The sequence below is a fragment of the Emys orbicularis genome, chromosome 6 (assembly GCF_028017835.1).
Source record: "Emys orbicularis isolate rEmyOrb1 chromosome 6, rEmyOrb1.hap1, whole genome shotgun sequence".
Taxonomy (NCBI): domain Eukaryota; kingdom Metazoa; phylum Chordata; order Testudines; family Emydidae; genus Emys; species Emys orbicularis.
This window is the reverse complement of record NC_088688.1, coordinates 24,348,231-24,366,878: the sequence shown is the minus strand read 5'-3', so window position 1 is coordinate 24,366,878 and position 18,648 is coordinate 24,348,231. Positions and strand designations below refer to the sequence as shown.

At 41.3% G+C, this 18,648-nt stretch overlaps 1 protein-coding gene across 2 annotated transcripts in view; it reads right to left on the bottom strand.

The window, feature by feature from the left end:
• The window catches only part of RAI14 (retinoic acid induced 14), a 58,062-nt gene that overhangs the window by 3,699 nt on the left and 35,715 nt on the right, over positions 1-18,648 (bottom strand). The window contains exons 5-15 of one of the 2 annotated variants that reach the window (XM_065406601.1): positions 17,094-17,151; positions 16,128-16,198; positions 13,566-13,672; positions 10,995-11,173; positions 10,348-10,376; positions 9,057-9,143; positions 8,422-8,508; positions 7,649-7,706; positions 6,882-7,000; positions 4,850-6,382; positions 2,919-3,068 (exon numbers count right to left, since the gene is read on the bottom strand). In XM_065406601.1, the coding sequence (XP_065262673.1) occupies positions 2,919-3,068; positions 4,850-6,382; positions 6,882-7,000; positions 7,649-7,706; positions 8,422-8,508; positions 9,057-9,143; positions 10,348-10,376; positions 10,995-11,173; positions 13,566-13,672; positions 16,128-16,198; positions 17,094-17,151 (2,478 nt within the window). The remainder of the gene's footprint in view (positions 1-2,918; positions 3,069-4,849; positions 6,383-6,881; positions 7,001-7,648; positions 7,707-8,421; positions 8,509-9,056; positions 9,144-10,347; positions 10,377-10,994; positions 11,174-13,565; positions 13,673-16,127; positions 16,199-17,093; positions 17,152-18,648) is intronic. The other variant, XM_065406602.1, reaches the window with a different exon arrangement.

Below are 18,648 nucleotides of genomic sequence, written 5' to 3'. Positions count from 1 at the left end.
ATAATCCAAAGACCAGGGTCTCGGTACTGAGAATCATTCAGTACCCATAAGCAGGGGGTCCCTAACACTCACAAGTCCCTGGAGTAACAGTCTCCTTTGGTATTGAGGGGGCCGGTACTGATGCAGCAATTGATTTGGTGTGCATAGGTGCCAGGGCCAATGGTGCGTGCTTCTATTTTGTCAGTACTGACTGGGCTGAGTGGGAAGGCACCATTGTTAAATATGAAGTAATCTGTGCTGATCTGGAAGCAGATGATACCAGGGCCTTGTCAGTGCTGTGTTTCTCCTAAGTACTCCAGGATCTCCTTGCTCCGTCAGTACCAGAGGAAGAGTCTTTCACCTCCATGGTACAGAGTCGAGAATTCAAGGCCTTTGACACCACAGACCTAGCAGGAAAATAGGACTTTTTCGGAGCTGGCTCCTTGTGGTGGGAGACCGAGCTCCTCCTCTTTGGAGCCTTCCCTGAGTCCTCTGAGATCTTCCCCTTCTCAGGCAAGAACTTAGCCAAAGTTGAAAGGACACTGGGTCTGTCAGGAGACAGATGTATGGGGGCAGGTGGGTAAGGGTCTCCTGACCTGACTCAGAAGCCGGTTGAAGGGAGTGCTCCATCGCCATCATCATCATCTTCAGCGTGGTCTCCTGATCATTCCGAGCTCTAGATTTTAGAGCCAAGCAAAAATTGCACTTTTGGAAGAGATGGTACTCTCCCAAGCAATGGAAACACTTAGGCCAAGTCTACACTACCCGCCGGATCGGCGGGTAGTAATCAATCTATCGGGGATCGATTTATCGCGTCTCGTCTAGACGAGACAGTCGTCTTGCCGCCGTGAGGACGGCCAGGTAAGTCGAACGAAGATACTTCGACATCAGCTACGCGAATAGCGTAGCTGAAGTTGCGTATCTTAGATCGATCCCCAGTGTAGACCAGCCCTCAGTAGCCATCACCGATCAGAATAACTTCCTGACAAGAGAGGCAGCATTTGGAAAACGCCCAGCCAGGCCCAATAAGGTCTCCAGAAAAAAATGGGGGAGGAAAATTGGAAACCTCTCAACTATCTAATTTTATATTAACTAACACTAACTAGAAACACTCAACTAAACTACAAAACACGCTGACACATGCACGAGGCGGCCATGCTAGAGCTCAGTTCTGGCAGAGGTGATACAGAAAGAACTGAGGGCGGTTTGCCTGCGCAGCCGTATATGCCTTCGGAGTGCAGCATTAGGTTGTACACAGCACAGGTGCAGGCTGAATGGACACTGCTAATTGAAAAATATCTGACCAAGGGCTCAAGAGGCTCATGCGCATCTGAAGTGGACCACCCATAGTGATACTACTCACAGAAAAATTCTTCTGTCAACCTAGTGCTATCTACACTGGGAGTAGGTTGGCTTAACTATGTCACTCAGGAGTGTGGATTTTTCACAGCCCTCAGTGATGTAGCTGGGTCGACCTAATTTTTTAGTGTAGACTTGACGTAAGTGTTTTATTGTTTAAATGATTTACTAAATCTATTGCCCCCACTGGTATTCCTGCAAGGGACTAATTCTAGCCCCAGCACCACATTAACTCCCACTGCCTGACTGGGGAGAAGGAAGAACAGGCACCAGGAAAGCTGTGTAACTCAGCAGGTTGGGAACTCAAATACAAGAGCTTTCCTCCCCTGAGCTTGGTGCTTAAAGAGATCTGAAAAAAAGATGTGTGTTTGGGGGGAGGGTGGGATGGGGAGGTGTCTTTCATAATCTGGGAGCAGCAGCTTTGGTAAGACAATGCCTGAAGTGTGCTCCTCAGCAACCAGGCTCGATTCTTAACTTTTTTTTTTTTTTTGGCCAGGTCTGCGACTCCTGGCAGGCCTCTCAACACACCCACTTCAAGCACTGCCAGAGCAACTCCGTAACTCACAGCAAGAGCTTTTTGTGGTTTAAAAAATGCTTTGGGGCTCTGTCCAGCTTGGAAGTCTTCATGTTCTACTGGACTGGGCCCTTTACTTGTAAATGGGAAACCCCATTGAAGGTACAATTTTAAAATGATTTAAAGCAATTCACAAATTCTGAGAAAAAATATCTTTTTTTTTTTTTTTTTTTTTTTTTATTAAATATGAGCCTGTTTGGATAGAAACTTGTCTCAAGATTATTTCTTCCAAAAATATCAGGCTTATTTTAGTTTTTAATTATTTTTTAAAAAGATTTTAACTGATGACTAAATCTGCACCTTTCTGAGCAACACAAAAACTCAGTGCAAACTGGCTATGTACTTATGAATCATAGCACCAGTGCCACACAAGTACACCACATTTTATGACAGTTATAACATCTTGGATCAACTATTAAACTTTGCTCTGACAGCCCAGCGTCTCAGCGGTTTGGATATCCATTTAAAGCTGTGGCTTTCTAAACTCTCATTTCTGCTATAGTTTAGTTTAGTTGTGACACAGCAAAATGAACTAATGTATTGAGATGTGATGACATCTGCTTCGGAGGTGCCATAACTATTTTATCAACCCAATTAATGCCAATTAATGCTTAACCTCAACACAGTAGCTTAAGCAACTGCATACTGTATATGCAGTCTCTTTCAATTATTGGGAACTGCTGCACTATTTCCCATATCTCCAGAGCAGAAAATGGAGTCAAGTTGACTGATTTAAGTGTGAGGCCTCTGGGGATATACTGCGACACAGTAACTCAGTTTTGTATTATTGCTGAAAGAGTGCATTGCTGTGACAATAATGAGGATTCACAGCTATCTGTTATAGCACATTTTTAAAGGGTTCACTTTATTGCATTGAGCATCCATTTCTCGTACTCAGTGGTTGTGCTTCACTTTAACGGGGCATACGAAACACTATAAGGAAGGCTTCCCATCCTATTAGCAATGAGAGCAGCTGGAGTTTATCAGTTAAGAAACCCACACTTACAGCCAGTTGATTTTGTAACTGTTTCACTTGTTGCTGTAATGCCTCCAGCTGTTGGCTTTGTCTTTTGGGTGCACTGGTTGAGTAGGAAAGCTGAGAAAGGCTGTTCAATGCTTCTTTTAACTTGCTAACTTCCTTGGACATCTCATTGATCTATCAAGGAAAAATGGTCCACGTGAAAGGATGCAAGAAATACTATTTTGCCATGTTTTATTTAGAGAACATTTAAATTTAAATAAATTAAAATAAATTTAAATTAATGGAGATATCCCATCTCCTAGAACTGGAAGGGACCTTGAAAGGTCATCGAGTCCAGCCCCCTGCCTTCACTAGCAGGACCCAGATCCCTAAGTGGCCCCCTCAAGGATTGAACTCACAACCCTGGGTTTAGCAGGCCAATGCTCAAACCACTGAGCTATCCCTCCCCCCAATTTCTTTTGGATTCTGAAAAAGCATCCCTACCTTGATCTGAGGCACAAGGCGCCTACTCAGTAAACAAAGGGTTGTAGTGCTCTCACCATGCTGCAAGCCTTTGTCTACACCAGGGATCGGCAGCCTTTGTCACACAGCCCACCAGGGAAAGCCCCTGGCGGGCCGGGCCGGTTTGTTTACCTGCCGCATCCGCAGGTTCGACCAATCGCGGCTCCCACTGGCCGCAGTTCGCCGGGCAAGGCCAATGGGGGCGGCAGGAAGCGGTGCAGGCCGAGGGATGTGCTGGCTGCCGCTTCCTGCCGCCCCCATTGGCCTGGAGCGGCGAACTGTGGCCAGTGGGAGCCGCGATTGGCCGAACCTGCGGATGTGGCAGATAAACAAACCAGCCCGGCCCGCCAGGGTGCTTACCCTGGTGGGCCGCGTGCCAAAGGTTGCCTATCCCTGGTCTACACAAGGATGGCTGGGCTGTAGCTCTTTCTCAGCCAGCTCTGCAGCGCCTCCTCCCCACCCTGCAAGCCAGCAGGCAGGTCTAGCTCCTCACCAGTACTGGGAGGTCGGCATGCAGATGTGTGTCCTCCCAGCTGGCTGCTCTCTCCATCTGCCTCTCCCAGAAATTGTCTCTCCTACTTACCTTTCTACCTCTATTTCCTTCCCCTCAAATCTCTGGCATGCTACTCTTCTCCTGCCCACATCTGCCCCACCATTCTGGCTCTGTCCCTGCCGAAGCCTCTTGGCTCACTGTCAAATTTCCCTTCACCATCCTGATCATTTTAAGCATTCAGTTTCTGCTAGCAAATCTGCTTTTGTACAGAATTCTCACATTTCCAAATGGAAACACATTGCTTTAACAACTTATGTGAAGCAATATTTACACCATTGAGGTATTGCGTTTACTGACGCTATGGGCACAGCCTCTGAATACATCGATGTCTGAAGACAGAAATGCAGCTCGCTTGGGTCAAGTCTAGAGCCAGCAGAATGTTATGAAGACAGCTACCACATCTGTGGCCCATTTTCTATTATAAGAACTCTGTGCTCTCAGATATCCCAATTATGGAAAAAGACGAGTAGGGATGGATGAAATGATCTGGGTAAAATAAGAACTGTAGGATCTTTGGTCACTTGTGCATCTTTATTTAGGTTTGCAAAACTTCTCTCCCTGTGGATCTCTCACTGTTCTAACTCCCACTTTCATCATTTCAAAATAGGAGTCCAAGCACTCAGGCAACTGGGCCACATACGACTTCACCTAACAGTGACAGATCATGCAGCTCTCCTTGTGGGGACCTCCGCCGGGTCAACTATGCATTTAGCCAAACAAGCTTTTATCAGTATTAAAGATGGTATTCTGGGACCTTAGATTACAAGACAGAAAGATGTACTCAAAAGTTATACTCCATGACACTTTGTTTAATATGGAGCTGTGAACTGCATGCATTACTCAAATTGTTTTACAAGGTCTAAACATTCAGGAAACCCAATCTCTTTAATGAATTACTAACCTTTTTATCTTTATCTTCTTCTAGCTTTGACGAGCTTTCTGCATATCTTTTCATGTCAAGAAGATCTTCTTGAGCTTGATGGTACTTACGGTAAAGTCCATTTATTTCCTGCTCCTTAGCCTCAAGGAGAGTTTGAGCACCTTCTTTTTCCTCTTTTAATTGCAAAACTTCATTTCTCAATTGTGCAGCATCTAAGGACACGTTCTCTTTCTCTTTCATTAAATCCTTTAGTTTGGATGACAAAATATTAACTTCACCTTCTAACGATGACTGGAGTTTTTCATATGAAGCTCTGGGCACCATCGCTTCATTAATTGCAGCTTTTTCTTCCAACAATTCCTTCTGCAGATTTCTTACCTCAGTTTCCTTGTTAATAAGCTCTTCCTTAAGTTCATTTATTTCTTCCTCCATTTCTTTTGCCGTACACCTGAGAGCAGTTACCACCTCAAGATGCTCAGCAACTGGTACAGAGTTTTGTTTTTGAGTATCTATCAGTTGCTTGAGCTGTGCTGCTTCATTTAATACCTGTGTGTACTGGGACTTCATGTCAGATAATGCATCTTCAGCTTTATCTTTCAATGAATTTGTTACCCGCATCAGTTTCTCATGCTCATCTCTAGGAATGTATTCCAAAGCTACATCCTCTAATGCTTTCCTCTTCCTGTAATCTTCAAGCTCTGTTTGTGCTTCTTTGTACAACTGAGACAGCTCACTAACTTGTCTGTGTAGGTCATCTATCATTCTAATCCTTGCTTCTTTCATCTCCTGAGGTTCATCACTGGATTCCAACTGCATCTGATTTAACTTGTCTTGTAGTCTTTTGATTTCTTCTTGCCCTTCTTTGTATCTCTCAATCAACAAAGCTTTCTCTTGGTTAATGTTCTCAATTATTGAACAATAAGAATTTTTTATTTCCTCACATTCTTCCACAGACATTTTGCTAGCAACGTTCTGCTCTCTTTCTTCAAGTTTTTCCTGTAGCTCTCTCACTTTCTCTTTATGCCTTTCACTTTCCTCTAATGCTTTCCTGAGTTCTTGCTTTAGCACTTCAATTTCCTCACATGTAACCCTCAGTTCATGGACATCCGAGTAAGTATCTTTGTTTTCAGAAGCAACAAGACCCAATTTCATCTGCTTTTGTACATTCAAGACCTCTTTCATAGCTTCTTCATACCGGCATTGGGTTTCTTTAAGTTTCTGGCTAAGATCAGAGCTATTTTCTGAAATATCTGCACTGTTTAAATGAATTGTTTCTGGGATTCTAGACTGAAGTTGGGTCTCTAAGTGCTTTCTTTTTGCTTCGGAATTATCTAATTTCCTCTGTACATCCTTTAAATCTTCTTGTAGATGCTTAATTTTTACTTCATTGTTGTTTGTTGACTTCTCTTGAGTTTGTGTTGCATTTAATGAGGATGATTTTAGCTCCTGAGCGGAGGTTTGACTTTGTCTGTCCACTGACTGATCAAACTCTGTTTGGGTGGAATGATAGGAATCTAGGGTGGAATCCATTTCTGTTTCTCTGGGTGCTTTTTCCTGCATAAAAAGCGTTAGTGTTTATAAAACAATGTTACTGAGTAGATTAAGTAAGGGAACTCTTACTGTGCTCTACAGAGATGGACAATGAAAACATTGTGGGCTAGATTTTCAGCAGAGCTCACCACGCAAATGAAGATAGTGGGTGCTAAAATCATCTAAATACCTGGGATGATTTCTGTAGCACAAAAAGGATCAAAGGCTATGAGAGTTAAAATTCTGAAAACCTCAATCATTAGCCAGAGTTCTGAAATAATTAACTTCATCTTAAAAAAAAGGCTGTCAACTAATTTATGGGAAAAACGAAAATTGCAAACAATGATTTAATATTCAAAGACAAAGTTTCCTCTTGATTTCTTGAAACTCTTACTACCTACAAACTGTCTTTGTTTTATAGTGATGTGCTGTGAAGATAAATTAAAAGTAGTTCTTTATTCTGCTATTCAAGAACTGAAAGATCCCCTTTGCTTTGAATTAGGCACAAAAATGTAATACATACCTGTAATTTGTCTTGTAACTCCTTATTGTGTAGTGTTAGAGAAGCAATTTTTGCTTGCAACAATACAAGCAGATCTTGCTGGTCAGTTTCAGAACTTATATCCAGTAAGCTATCAGCACCTTTAAAATAAATGGTTTAAAACCATTTAAAACAACTGAAGTGACGACGTAGTGACTGTAGCAAAAGCAGGCACTATCTACAGGAGGGATAGCTCAGTGGTTTGAGCATTGGCCTACTAAACCCAGGGTTGTGATTTCAATCCTTGAGGGGGCCATTTAGGGATCGGGGGGGGGGAGAAAAAAAAAAAGGATGGTACTTGGTCCTGCTGTGAAGGCAGAGGGCTGGACTTGATGACCTTTCAGGGTCCCATCCAGTTCTATGAGATAGGTATAGCTCCATATATATCCTTTCATATAAAATCATTACAACTTTGAGATGGAGTGAACTTTTTTTTTTTTTCAGAAGAACGGCCTTACTGGGTTAGACCAAAGGTCCATCTAGCCCAGTATCCTGTCTTCCGACAGAGACCAATGCCAGGTGTCCCAGAGGGACACCATTAATATGCCAAATGAAGGAATTATTTCTAGCTAGATTTCTAAAAACTGTTTAAATCACTGGTAGGTACATCAGTTTTTTCTAAAGAGTTACAATGCCGAAACCATTCTCTAATACCATTACCGTTATTCCTACATTTAAATGGTTCTAAAAGACAGTTGATAAAAAGAATAAGCTTTGAGAATTAACGAAGGCTTTATTATTCACCTTACCTGTAGTGCTGTCACTCAGTCTATCCTTGTTATCTCGCTGAATGGAGCTGATCTCTTCCTGTGAGACACAAGGAGACAATCCTTTCACTTCAAGAAGTTCTAGACTTCACAGAAATGAGTATGGAATGAGGTCAAGCCCCGCAGAATGAATGGCTCTTTGCTCTGGGGTCTGATGTCTTGTTCCAAACAACATTCCTTAAAAGTTAGGGGCCAGATTTTTAAATTAGCTAAAGAGATTTGGCCTCCCGATTCCCATTAAAATTAATGTGATCTGGGCATCCACATTCCCCCAGGCAGTTTTGAAAGTCTTTGCCTGTGCACCAAATTATGCAATGTAGTGTGTAAGGTAATGTATATTTAAAATGTCAAAGGACTACAGTCTTCAATAACATAGGCTGAAATCACACAGTAGCAAGTGGCTACTCATCCCAGTGAAATCTTTTGGACAAGAACTGTCTTTATTGTATGTAATGAACAGTGGCAGGCACTTTGTTAGCACTAAATAACTTGCTACTGTAGTGTTAAGACGCAAAACATTTACTCATTTATTGTGAATTACCACCACATTTACTGAAAGAAAATATCAAAATAAGTTTACAAAGTATATGCCCTTTGTTTTTTACACACATTATAAACCATTTATTTCTCAAAATTCAACAATTCACAGTGGATCTCCCAGTCACTGATTGTGGATTATCAAAGTTCTATATTTTTATCCCCTTAAATACAGCCAAAGTTTGTTAAAAACAACAGAACAGCAAGAGCAAATATACCTTGCATACTTGTTCAGCGAAGAACGCCTGTCCTTTTCCAGCAATTGGAGTTGAGGTTGCTGAACGTGGAGAGGACAAATCACTAAACTGAAAAAGAAGTGTGTGTGTGTGTATATATTAGGGAGTTCTACTGCCTGTGTTAACATATGCAATCATTCTGTGTTAGCACCAAAGAGCAAACCTAATTACTCAATGCTGTTCTTAGCCAGCAGCACACATGCATTATTTCCAGACATGAGCAATGTTTCAGTTTAATAACCTATTTCTTAAGCTGTAATTCAATCCTATATCATATATCTTGCCTGCTCTCTCCCCTTATTGGATTTCTACAGCTACCTGTATGTGGAAGTGCATTTTAAGCCATTCATCAAAAGAGAAGACCTTTACCTTCCAAGAGACCACCTTTATGTGCAGCTTTTAGACCATGCCACATTACTAGTAGCTTTCTTAGTAACTGTAACCAATATGGGTTTTCAAGCTGTCATCCTAACCTCAGAAAAAAATCTACTCATGACACGAGACAGACATATAAAATAACACAGAGCAAATTTTGCCAGCATCATTCGCATTATGCTCTAGATCTTTCCCATCCCACTACAAATATCAAAATGTTCAAACTTGGACTTTTTCTTTACCTGGATAGGACTGATAGGAGGAGGTGGGGCTTTGCGTTTTTTTGGAGTTCCACTTCTTTCTGAACTTAATTTAGAGACTTGGTCATGCTGAAATGTTCACAGGCCAGAGAATGGAGGTGTGTTAGTTTGGTTAGTAAAGTCTGAGTAAGCAGTTTTATTAAAAACCCCACATAACTTGAGCAGTTTGTTCCTTGTCTCATTCAAGCTTCTCCACAATAACTGCATTGCTATAATAGGCAAGATACTAGGCAGGCTTGAAGACAAGGATGACCCCCGCCCCCCTTGCAATTCATGCTTCAGCAAAAACAAAGATTTAGTGAAAAAGCACAAGCTGATGAGAGGTTTAGCATTTACTAGTAATCTCAAATACACCTCTACCCCGATATAACGCTGTCCTCGGGAGCCAAAAAATCTTACCACGTTATAGGTGAAACCGCGTTATATCGAACTTGCTTTGATCCACCGGAATGCGCAGCGCATCCCCCCCCCCCCCCCCCCCCCCGCCCCGAGCACTGCTTTACCGCGTTATATCCAAATTCGTGTTATATCGGGTGGCGTTATATAGGGGTAGTGGTGTACTTCATTTGTTCATGGCTTAATTAAGTGACCATGAATGGCCATTATTTTTCCTCTCCGTCAACTACTCTTGAGTTCGGACAGCTTGAAAGACCTATTTCTTCCATAAGGGGAGTGCCTGAATCAGTCACTCCATGGTTTCTCACTTTAATGGGGTATGCACCCTCCAAAATACTATGCCCCTAATAAGTGCTATTAGGGCATTTTTATTGCTTCAACCTGGTGGGATTTTCACCACTGGGATCTCCCGCAAAGGGCATTCCAGCAATACCCCTTGTAACCTTGGAATGTGTGTTTCATGTTGGAAATCTGAAAAGCTTTGCCTCTGCTTGTCTCCATAATCAAGGTGTAAGAAAGTCCAGTCTTGGGGCCTAAACTCTTGAGTTTTTCCACAAGAGTTTGTGCTTCCTTTTCCCAACCACAGAACCACACCCTTCCCCCCAGCACTCTTTTCCTGCCTCTCCAAAGCTGATTGGTTATTGAATCTTGTAAGAGGCCTTGTTAAAAAAAAAAAAAGCTGATTAAAGCAATATGTTTCTGCAACATGCTTCTACTATGAGCAACTCGAACATTCATACTATAGAATGCTGTAATTACAGGTAAATCTCAGAGTGACATTTATTAGTGCTTTTAAACATACACCATTTATCATTTTCACAGGAAGTTACAAACCCGTATAGTCTGAATATTTTCAAGTAACACAAGAGACAAATACCTGCTTTGGCTTTGTTGGTGACTTCGTATCTGTAGAGCAGGGAGGGGAAAAAGTGTTTTTTGTTAAATACCATTAAGAAAAAAAAGCAATAATGTCTTTGCGTGGCCCCACCCCACCCCTGAATGCCTGCAATGCCAGCCTGGATATCCCATTTGTCTGCTTCTCCAACAAGTCTTGTGCATTTCTTTCATGCTGCCTACATACTTGGAATACCCTTCCTGAGAGAGTCCACACGGCCACTCCCCTCTCTACATTAGAGCCTCTCCATGACATCCATCACTGGGAAGCATCAACAAAATTAGCCAGCTAAGAACTTTAATTTATTCCCTTCACAGAATAAAAAGCCCAACTCCATGCTGTGTGCTAGCCCTTGCTATGTTACTGCAGGCCCTCTGTTCCTCCTCCTCGTAGCTACTCCCCATTGCTCTGCTAGCCCCCTGGGATACTAGCGGACATGTTTTTTGGAGCAGGGATCACTTCTGTGTTTTGGGAGGCACCTAGCAAACTGGGTGCAGTGCGAAGTTAAACAGCCATGCTAATTATCTGCGAGAACTAGCTCATTTCAAGATATTGCAAAAAGTAAATTCACTTCTTGTTGAAAACAGATCTGGTCAGTTAAAACTGACACATTATTTCCTCTCACATACCGGCATCTGGAGAGATCTTCGACAGGAGGAGGCTCTGAATCCCAGCGTTCTCAGAGAGCTTTGAGTAATGTAGGGCATCGTGTCCAAGGGCATCTACAAGGCTGAAGTCAGCACCCTTTCTAATCAAGGTTTCCACAACGTTAAGGCCTCCAGCTTCACAAGCCAGCATCAAAGCAGTTCTAGAGAAAACACACAGAGCCCAAGTGTGAAGATTCTACTCTTAGGGCTGTAGCTTTGTCATATGACTTTTTTGGAAAAAACATCCTGTGTCATGGACAAATCCATAAAATCCAAGATTTTTTTTTTTTTTTTTTTTTTAATCAACATGCACAATTTCTCTCCTCATTTCTCACACACCTGCCCCTGCTCCCCCAGGGCCTTTTTGAGGAATTTGGCATTCTGAACCTTGCTCCATCTTGCATGGAGGTACCAAGAGGAGGTACCTGATTGGCAGCTTTTATCAGCAGGTTGTCCAGTTCTCAAGAGGAGTGGCACAGAAGCAGCTTCTGATTAGGAAGTCTGTCAGATGCCAGAGCCAAGATCAAACTACAGCCCTGAGAATCGTGGTGCAGTACAAGAGCATCTATTTGAATACAGCTGCATTTCACTCATTGCTTTTAAGTGAACACAGATACAATCATGGAGATTTACTCATTTCAGCCCAAAAGCAAAATAAATTGAAAAGCCCCTTGTGAGAATATGTAAGAGGCATAGTTAGGGAGGACAGCTCAAATCTCCTCTAGAAAACCAAAATATCTCGTTATCCCACAAAAGACTTAGCAGTCAATCCCAAATCCAAGGCTAGGCAACCTACAAACAGCGTTAAGAGCTTGGAATAGTAGATTGCATGCAGCAAGAGTACACTGTGTTTTTTTAAAATCCTTCCAAGTTACTTGCAGGGATGAAGAGTTTTATCAAAAGTACTTTACTGCATACTAGTATTTGTTTACCCTCCTGTGAAAAATACTCTGCCCTCAGCTTGAAAATAGGTCTAATAGATTGGTGTTTTTTAGTTTGTGCTTTGAAAGAAACAGACGTGAACACTGGCAAACACTCTCATAGCAATGAATTGTTTCCTTCCATATTTGTCAAAACATTATAGCAATCCTTTCACCCACCACGTGAGGGCAGAAGCATGGTGGGAAGATGGCAGTTGCACTGCTGTGTGTTAAAATAGTAGTGGAAGGGAGGAAAGTGAAGAATATCACATTCAAGTGAAACTGCAGAGATGATTTTAGATGGGCAGCGTAATTGCCCAATTGGAATTTGGACAGGACATCCAAGTTGGACAACCCCAATTTTTATTTTTTCATACTAAGAGAGCTTACATAATAAGTTAGTGATATATATCTCTGCAAAATTGGATATATAATACGTTCAGCTAGTCTTCATATGAGGAGGAGAGGGCAAAAAGAAAACCAGTGTTTCTCATTTAGTACCATCTTCCTCCCTTCTATTCACTGTTAATGTTTTCTAAAAAGAGCAGGAATGAGACTACTGTGCTGTCTACTGAAGAATGAAATGCTCTCACACAAGTGGACAATGAACTTTCAAGAGTTTCCATAGAGTCAGCAGAAAGCCTGTGAGCAAAAGGTAGAAAGATCTCTCAGAGTGGACAGCACTGTAGGTTCACAACAAGGCCAAGGCCATTCAGCAACTGGACAAAGGGGCTAGTTTTCTTCTTAGAAAAGTGGAGAACAAACACTGCTCTAATGCACTTTGTATCAGTCCAAAGTAAGGGCTAACTCTTATTTTTCCCATATGCTGCCAAGGAATAGTAAAGTGCTCCAAATCAGCTTATTATGCATTACAAAGTGTAAATGCCAAATCTCTTCGGCAATCCATTTTGCTGTGGCAATTTCAATACTGGTTTATAAAACAGTTCATACATTTAAAAAAAAAAAAATGTAAATTCCATCAACAAAATTAAAAAAGAAAAAGAGGGGAAATGCTCTTGGGATGCTCTTGTTTAAAAAGCAATTTTGACAAATCAGGAGCCTAAAAAAATTCAACGTATTACTAAATGGTGCAGCTACAGAGAAGCCAGCATTTCCATCGTGGAGTCCTTTGTTGTGTCTTCTCTTGCAGTTTTCCAGCATCTGATCATCACTGTACTTCAACGGCATTTTAGATAGGAAAAAGCCTTCTGGAAACATGTCTTGTAGTTACTGGAGCCAACTTGGAAATGTGGACTCAAGTCAGACATGGGAAAAATCCAGTGGGGAAAACCAAGCAGCCTTCAAAAGAGCGTATATGAATGTTATTGGCCAGATTCTTGTAGAAGGGACATTTAAGTGTGATTTGCTCCCATTTTACACCACTCTGGAAGTCTGAAGACTGTCTTAAAGGGGCCAGCTGGCCCTATGTATTTACCCTTTCAAATTTTACTTTAGCCACAGCTCTCCGCACACGCACCAAGCCTTCTCTCACAGCCAGGTGACACCTCTTATAAAATTGTCAGCATTTACTATTAATGACAGTTCTGGGGAAGTATGATGAAAAAAGAAAAACTTCATTTCAAAAGGTCAATATCATGGAATTCATTAATACAACAAAGCTATTTTGTTGTACCTTCCATTTTTGTCCCTGGAATTGATGTCCGCTCCGTGATCCAGAAGATGTTTACATATCTCAGCATGGCCATTTTGTACTGCGAGCAGCAGGGGTATATTCCCATCCTAGGAACACATTTAAGAAACTATGAACAAGAATGAATCCATCAACCCCCAAAAAACCCAACTCCCAGTTAATGTAAATGTTAATTATGACTCTTGCTGCTACAGAGCATGAATTGTAAGGCATATCCAGTACAATTTCCCCTTCATAAACAATGGATTTTTCTTCTTTCGGCAATGTAATTTGGCTTAATTTAATCCCTTGCCTGAGCATCCACAGAGATATCAGTCAGCACAACTTTAGGAATGCTGCTGGTTATCCCTTTGCTCTTTGGTTAACTCTACAGCGGGTCGCAGCAGGTCTCTTAGGTCCTATAAGTCATTTAATTTCTTAAGAAATATTTCCACAATATGTGGTGAGTTTAAACACTAATTAGGTAAATAGAATCAAAAGGACAAGGTTTCACACCAGGTAAGTCTTCAAGTGAGACAAATTCTAAGTATAAGTTTTGTGACAGAGCCAATAACAGGCATGGCAGGTGCGAAGGAAGAAGTTTCTCTGACTGGAGAAATGATATTGAGTTCAGACAGCATGGATGAGTGTTTTTATGCCTGAACTCTGGAACGCCACCAGTCTTTTGTTATGCAAGATATAATTTTTTAGGAGAACCTCAAAAGCTTGGATGCCACTCAGTGATTTGTGTTGTCCATGGACGTTTCATGGTGGCTACTCTATTTTAAATTAACTTCTCTGAAACCTTAAGGATACAGAGTACAGCCAGCAAAAGTGGACTCCATCCACTATGTCTCTATGGATTCAGAGGAGAATGGTCCAGTGGTTAGGGTGCTAGCCTGGAAGACATGGCTTCAATTTTCTGCTCCACCACAGATGTCCTGTCTGACCTAGGGCAAAGCACTTAGTGTCTGTGTCTCGGTTCCCCATCTATAAAATGGGGATAACAGCACTTCCCTAGCTCACAGGGCTGTTGTGAAGCTAACACGTTAAAGATAGAAAGGTGCTCAGATGCTATGGTAATGACAGCCAAGGCAATAAAAGGGCCTAAGATATATAGATGGATATACATTATTCAATCTCATTAGCTAGTCTGTAAACAAAAACTTTGTTTACCAGGAAGGTTAAGCATGATATTTCTTTCCACCCCCACAAACAATGAAGAGAAAAGACATGCCAGGTCCTGGGGCACTCTTTAACCATACCCTCATGTCCACATAGCATGTTTCCACTGGAAGCAAAAAACTCCACACCACCACAAAGAGCTTCCCTTACCTCCAGCTAATAAGAAGGAACAGGGAACATCAGTCTTTCCAACATGATAGTGCAAACCCTTTATTCCAAACTCAACAACATGAGCAAGTATTCAGTGTCACTGTGTATACACATAGGTGCTGGAACGAGGGGTGCTGGAGCACCCCGTGGCTTGAAGTGGTTTCCATTATATACAGGGTTTAGAGTTTGGTTCAACGGCTCTCAGCACCCCCACTATAAAAATTGTTCCAGCGCCCCTGAGTATATACAAGTTACATGTGGAGTGGGTTGTGTGTTAGCGGGGCAAGCACAAGGGTGCAGTCCAGAGTGTGCTTTATAATAATAATCTATGCCACACAAGAGGTGATTCACCGCCTCAAATTCAAGATACATTTAATGCGCAAGGGCTCACTATAGCTGCTACCTTTGCCTTACAAATATGGGAAATGAGACGGGCTGGCACATGGCACCCATCTGATAGCTTTTCTCTATAAAAGGAGAGAGAATTTTCATTTTCTTCTATAGTAGAGACGGGATAGTCTTTAGCTGTTTTCCAGCAACTCTCTCGACAGGCTAAGTCGTACAATGAATTGGGCACCGAGCTTTTAATCAGCTGTGAAAACTATAAAAAGCTTGACAACAGTTAGGCTGTTGGCATGCGGACACCGCTGCCTATTAGGCTGACCAATATTGTCTCATTGTTTCCTTATATTCCTCTGTCAACCTGTCTGTATCCATCTCTGGTCTTACACTTAGATTACAAACTCCTTGGGGGCAGGAACTGTCTTTTTCCTCTGTGTTTGGACAGTGCCTAACACAACAGGGTCCTGGTCCATGATTAGGGCTCCTAGGTGCTACGGTAATACAACTAGTAAGTAATAAGGTTAGTGGAAGGAAGAGACTTGCTGGTCAGGACTTGTCCACACAATGTGCCTCAACCACAGCCAACCTGAGTCAACGGAAAAACTCCATCAGATTCCAATGGGCTTTGGATCAAGGCCATATGCCTGTTTCTGGCCACTAACACTAATCCCTCAGTTTCATGAGCAGCAAGTTTGGTCTTTTTTGCATTAGATGGTGAAGCACTTCTCTTCCAGGTGTGCACCAGCAGATCAGGTGTAAAGGCAACTTCCCCCCAATGGAAATAAGAGACATTAGAAAAGGTATTGCCTAGAAACTGCTGTAGTAGAAGTTTGCCAGATTGAAAGATGGAAAACCATTTTAAAGTGTTCAGTGAGATAAAGTACATACCAAATCTTTGACATTAATTGGGCATTTGTGCTCACACAAAAGTTGAACTACTTGAAGGCAGCCACATGATGCTGAAAAAAAAAGAATACAAGTCAATTAAATCCATTTTTAAAGTCTATTGTCTCTGCATTGCCCGTGTATAATGGCGGGAGCATCAAAGAGTTCAACTCAAACATTCACATTGAAAAATATTAGAGGTTCTCTTTAAAAAAAAATCCACAGAAAGGGCATTTGCAGATTTAGAGGTTTCCCTGCCTGCTTGCAAACCAAAGACTGCAGCATTATGCTAGTGTCTGAGAACTAACCAATCAAATTGATTCATCTCTTTTTACTGTCCAAGCAGACGGAGGGTGGGCAGAAAACAAAGAGCATGAATTGTGAAAAGCAAGTTATATTTTAAAATAAACTAGTAATCACAGCCCAGAGTAGCATAAGAGGATCGTCTTTTTGCCCCAAAACCTGAACAACTTGACCCTTAATACATTACAGCATCTTCTTTCTCAGCACTTTCATGAATACCCATTAACTGTACAGGATTTTAAAAGCAATATGTTTGATTCACTTGTTTGAAGTGTAGCAACGCTGAAGTCTACTGGCCATCTGGACATAAGTCACTACAATCAGTAAAACTGAGATGTCATTGATTTAAGCAGGGAGTTCGTTATAACTTTAAAAAAGAAAAAAAAAATCAGAAACACTGAAACAATGCCAAGAAGCTATAAACAAGAAAAAATGAAAAGAAAAGTGAAGGAAATGTAGTTCTATGAGGAAACAGAAGCAGAGCCTACTTTAATGCATCTTACTGTTGTGCTGACTACTTTTCCAATCATAGCATGAAAATCACACGAGGAGTTACTGGATCTATGTGATTAGCATTTATCAAGTTCTAGTATAAAGGAGAATGTCTAGGATTGTGTAAATGCCAGAATAAGAGAGTGGATAACAAGTTTTCAATAGAAAAATTACCCGCATAATGTAAAGCTGTTTTCCCAGAGTTGTCAGTGCTGTCTGCTGGGCATTTCGACTGTAGAAAGAAAAAGAAAATGCTTAGAGAGAAATATAAGAACACAAAGCATTTGTTTGCTGCAAGTGCAGAGGGATGACCTCTTGGGACAACCAGCTTTGTGAACTACCACAGATGTCCCAGTCCATAAAAACCAATAAACACTGGGTTAATCATTAAAAGGGATAGTTTTCCTCTCAATAAATCTTAACTACTTTAGCATGCATCCCATTTGCTGAAACACATACACTGGAGTTATGGAAGACAACACTCTTGGGAGGAAGACATGACCCCGTGACCTTCCTAGCCAGTGATGAAGAACAAAAGTTGCAGAATAAAGGAAACTATACATTCAGTACAGTCTATATCTGGCTGTCTTGGGTAAAGAGTACTCTCAAAAAATCCCCACCTCCAAATTTTATTTAAAAAAACCAAACAAACCCATTTTATAATGCAGTTTGGCCACATTATTTATAGTCTTTGTTAAAGAAAATGTATGCTTCATTTTTAGGTATCTTAAATGAAGTGACTATTAAGATAATAAATACAATTATAATCTATCTTTATGAGGATTTTTCAAAAAGCCAACAGCCATCACAGAATAATTTTAAAATCCTGGCTTTCCTTTAATACTTTTACCATCATACCTAGTTAAAGTAATAAATCTTACAGTCCTTTAACACGGCATTTTTCAGTGCATAAAATTTTAATCTAATGCATAATATTACTAAAGTGGTATTTTTAAAAGAACTGGTTTTTAAAATGAAAAGTATTAGCTTCAGGCTTTTAAACACAGCACATCTATAAACTTTAGCAAAACTGCTGGGTAAGTGGGCTCAGTTGCAAATATATTACCAGCTTCAATAAAGGAAGCCAATACATTTAAAATTTAAGATGTATATCTAGTCTTCTTGAATTCAACTTCAAAGACACATGTTGATCTTATGCATTCCTTACATTTGTAACAGCTTACATCACGTAAAGCAAGTCCGCAAAGAAACAGGAGTGTGATCAGAGCATGAACAAACAATTTTTTGCATTTGTAACACCACGCCGGTTTCTAATTGTTTACAAAGAGATACATAATACTTAACCAACAAAGCAGTGAGCTGCTGTAGCTGCTGAGTGAGGGAATGGGTACTTTAATACTCACCCACCCACATCCAACCACTATCGGTAGTTGAATTAACCTATTACTGCATGCAGTATGACCAGTGACAGCTGGATGTCACTGTCAATGCTATCACTGGTACTGTTAGAACGGTCATTAACCATTGGGTCCCATCTCTCAATATCCAAATTCTCTCTTTCCAACTATCACCTTGTCTCCTTCAACATCACCCACTTGTCCCCATCTGCAGATCCCATCTACACCACTCGTAATTCCCAACTCCCCACTCTCTCCTCTGCTGGTTCAGCCGGAGGCTACCTTTGCTTCTCTCTCCTCCATCTTCCCTCAATGCCTCTGACACTGCAAGGTCCATCCCACTAACCCCCAGCCCATGGCACACACTAAAC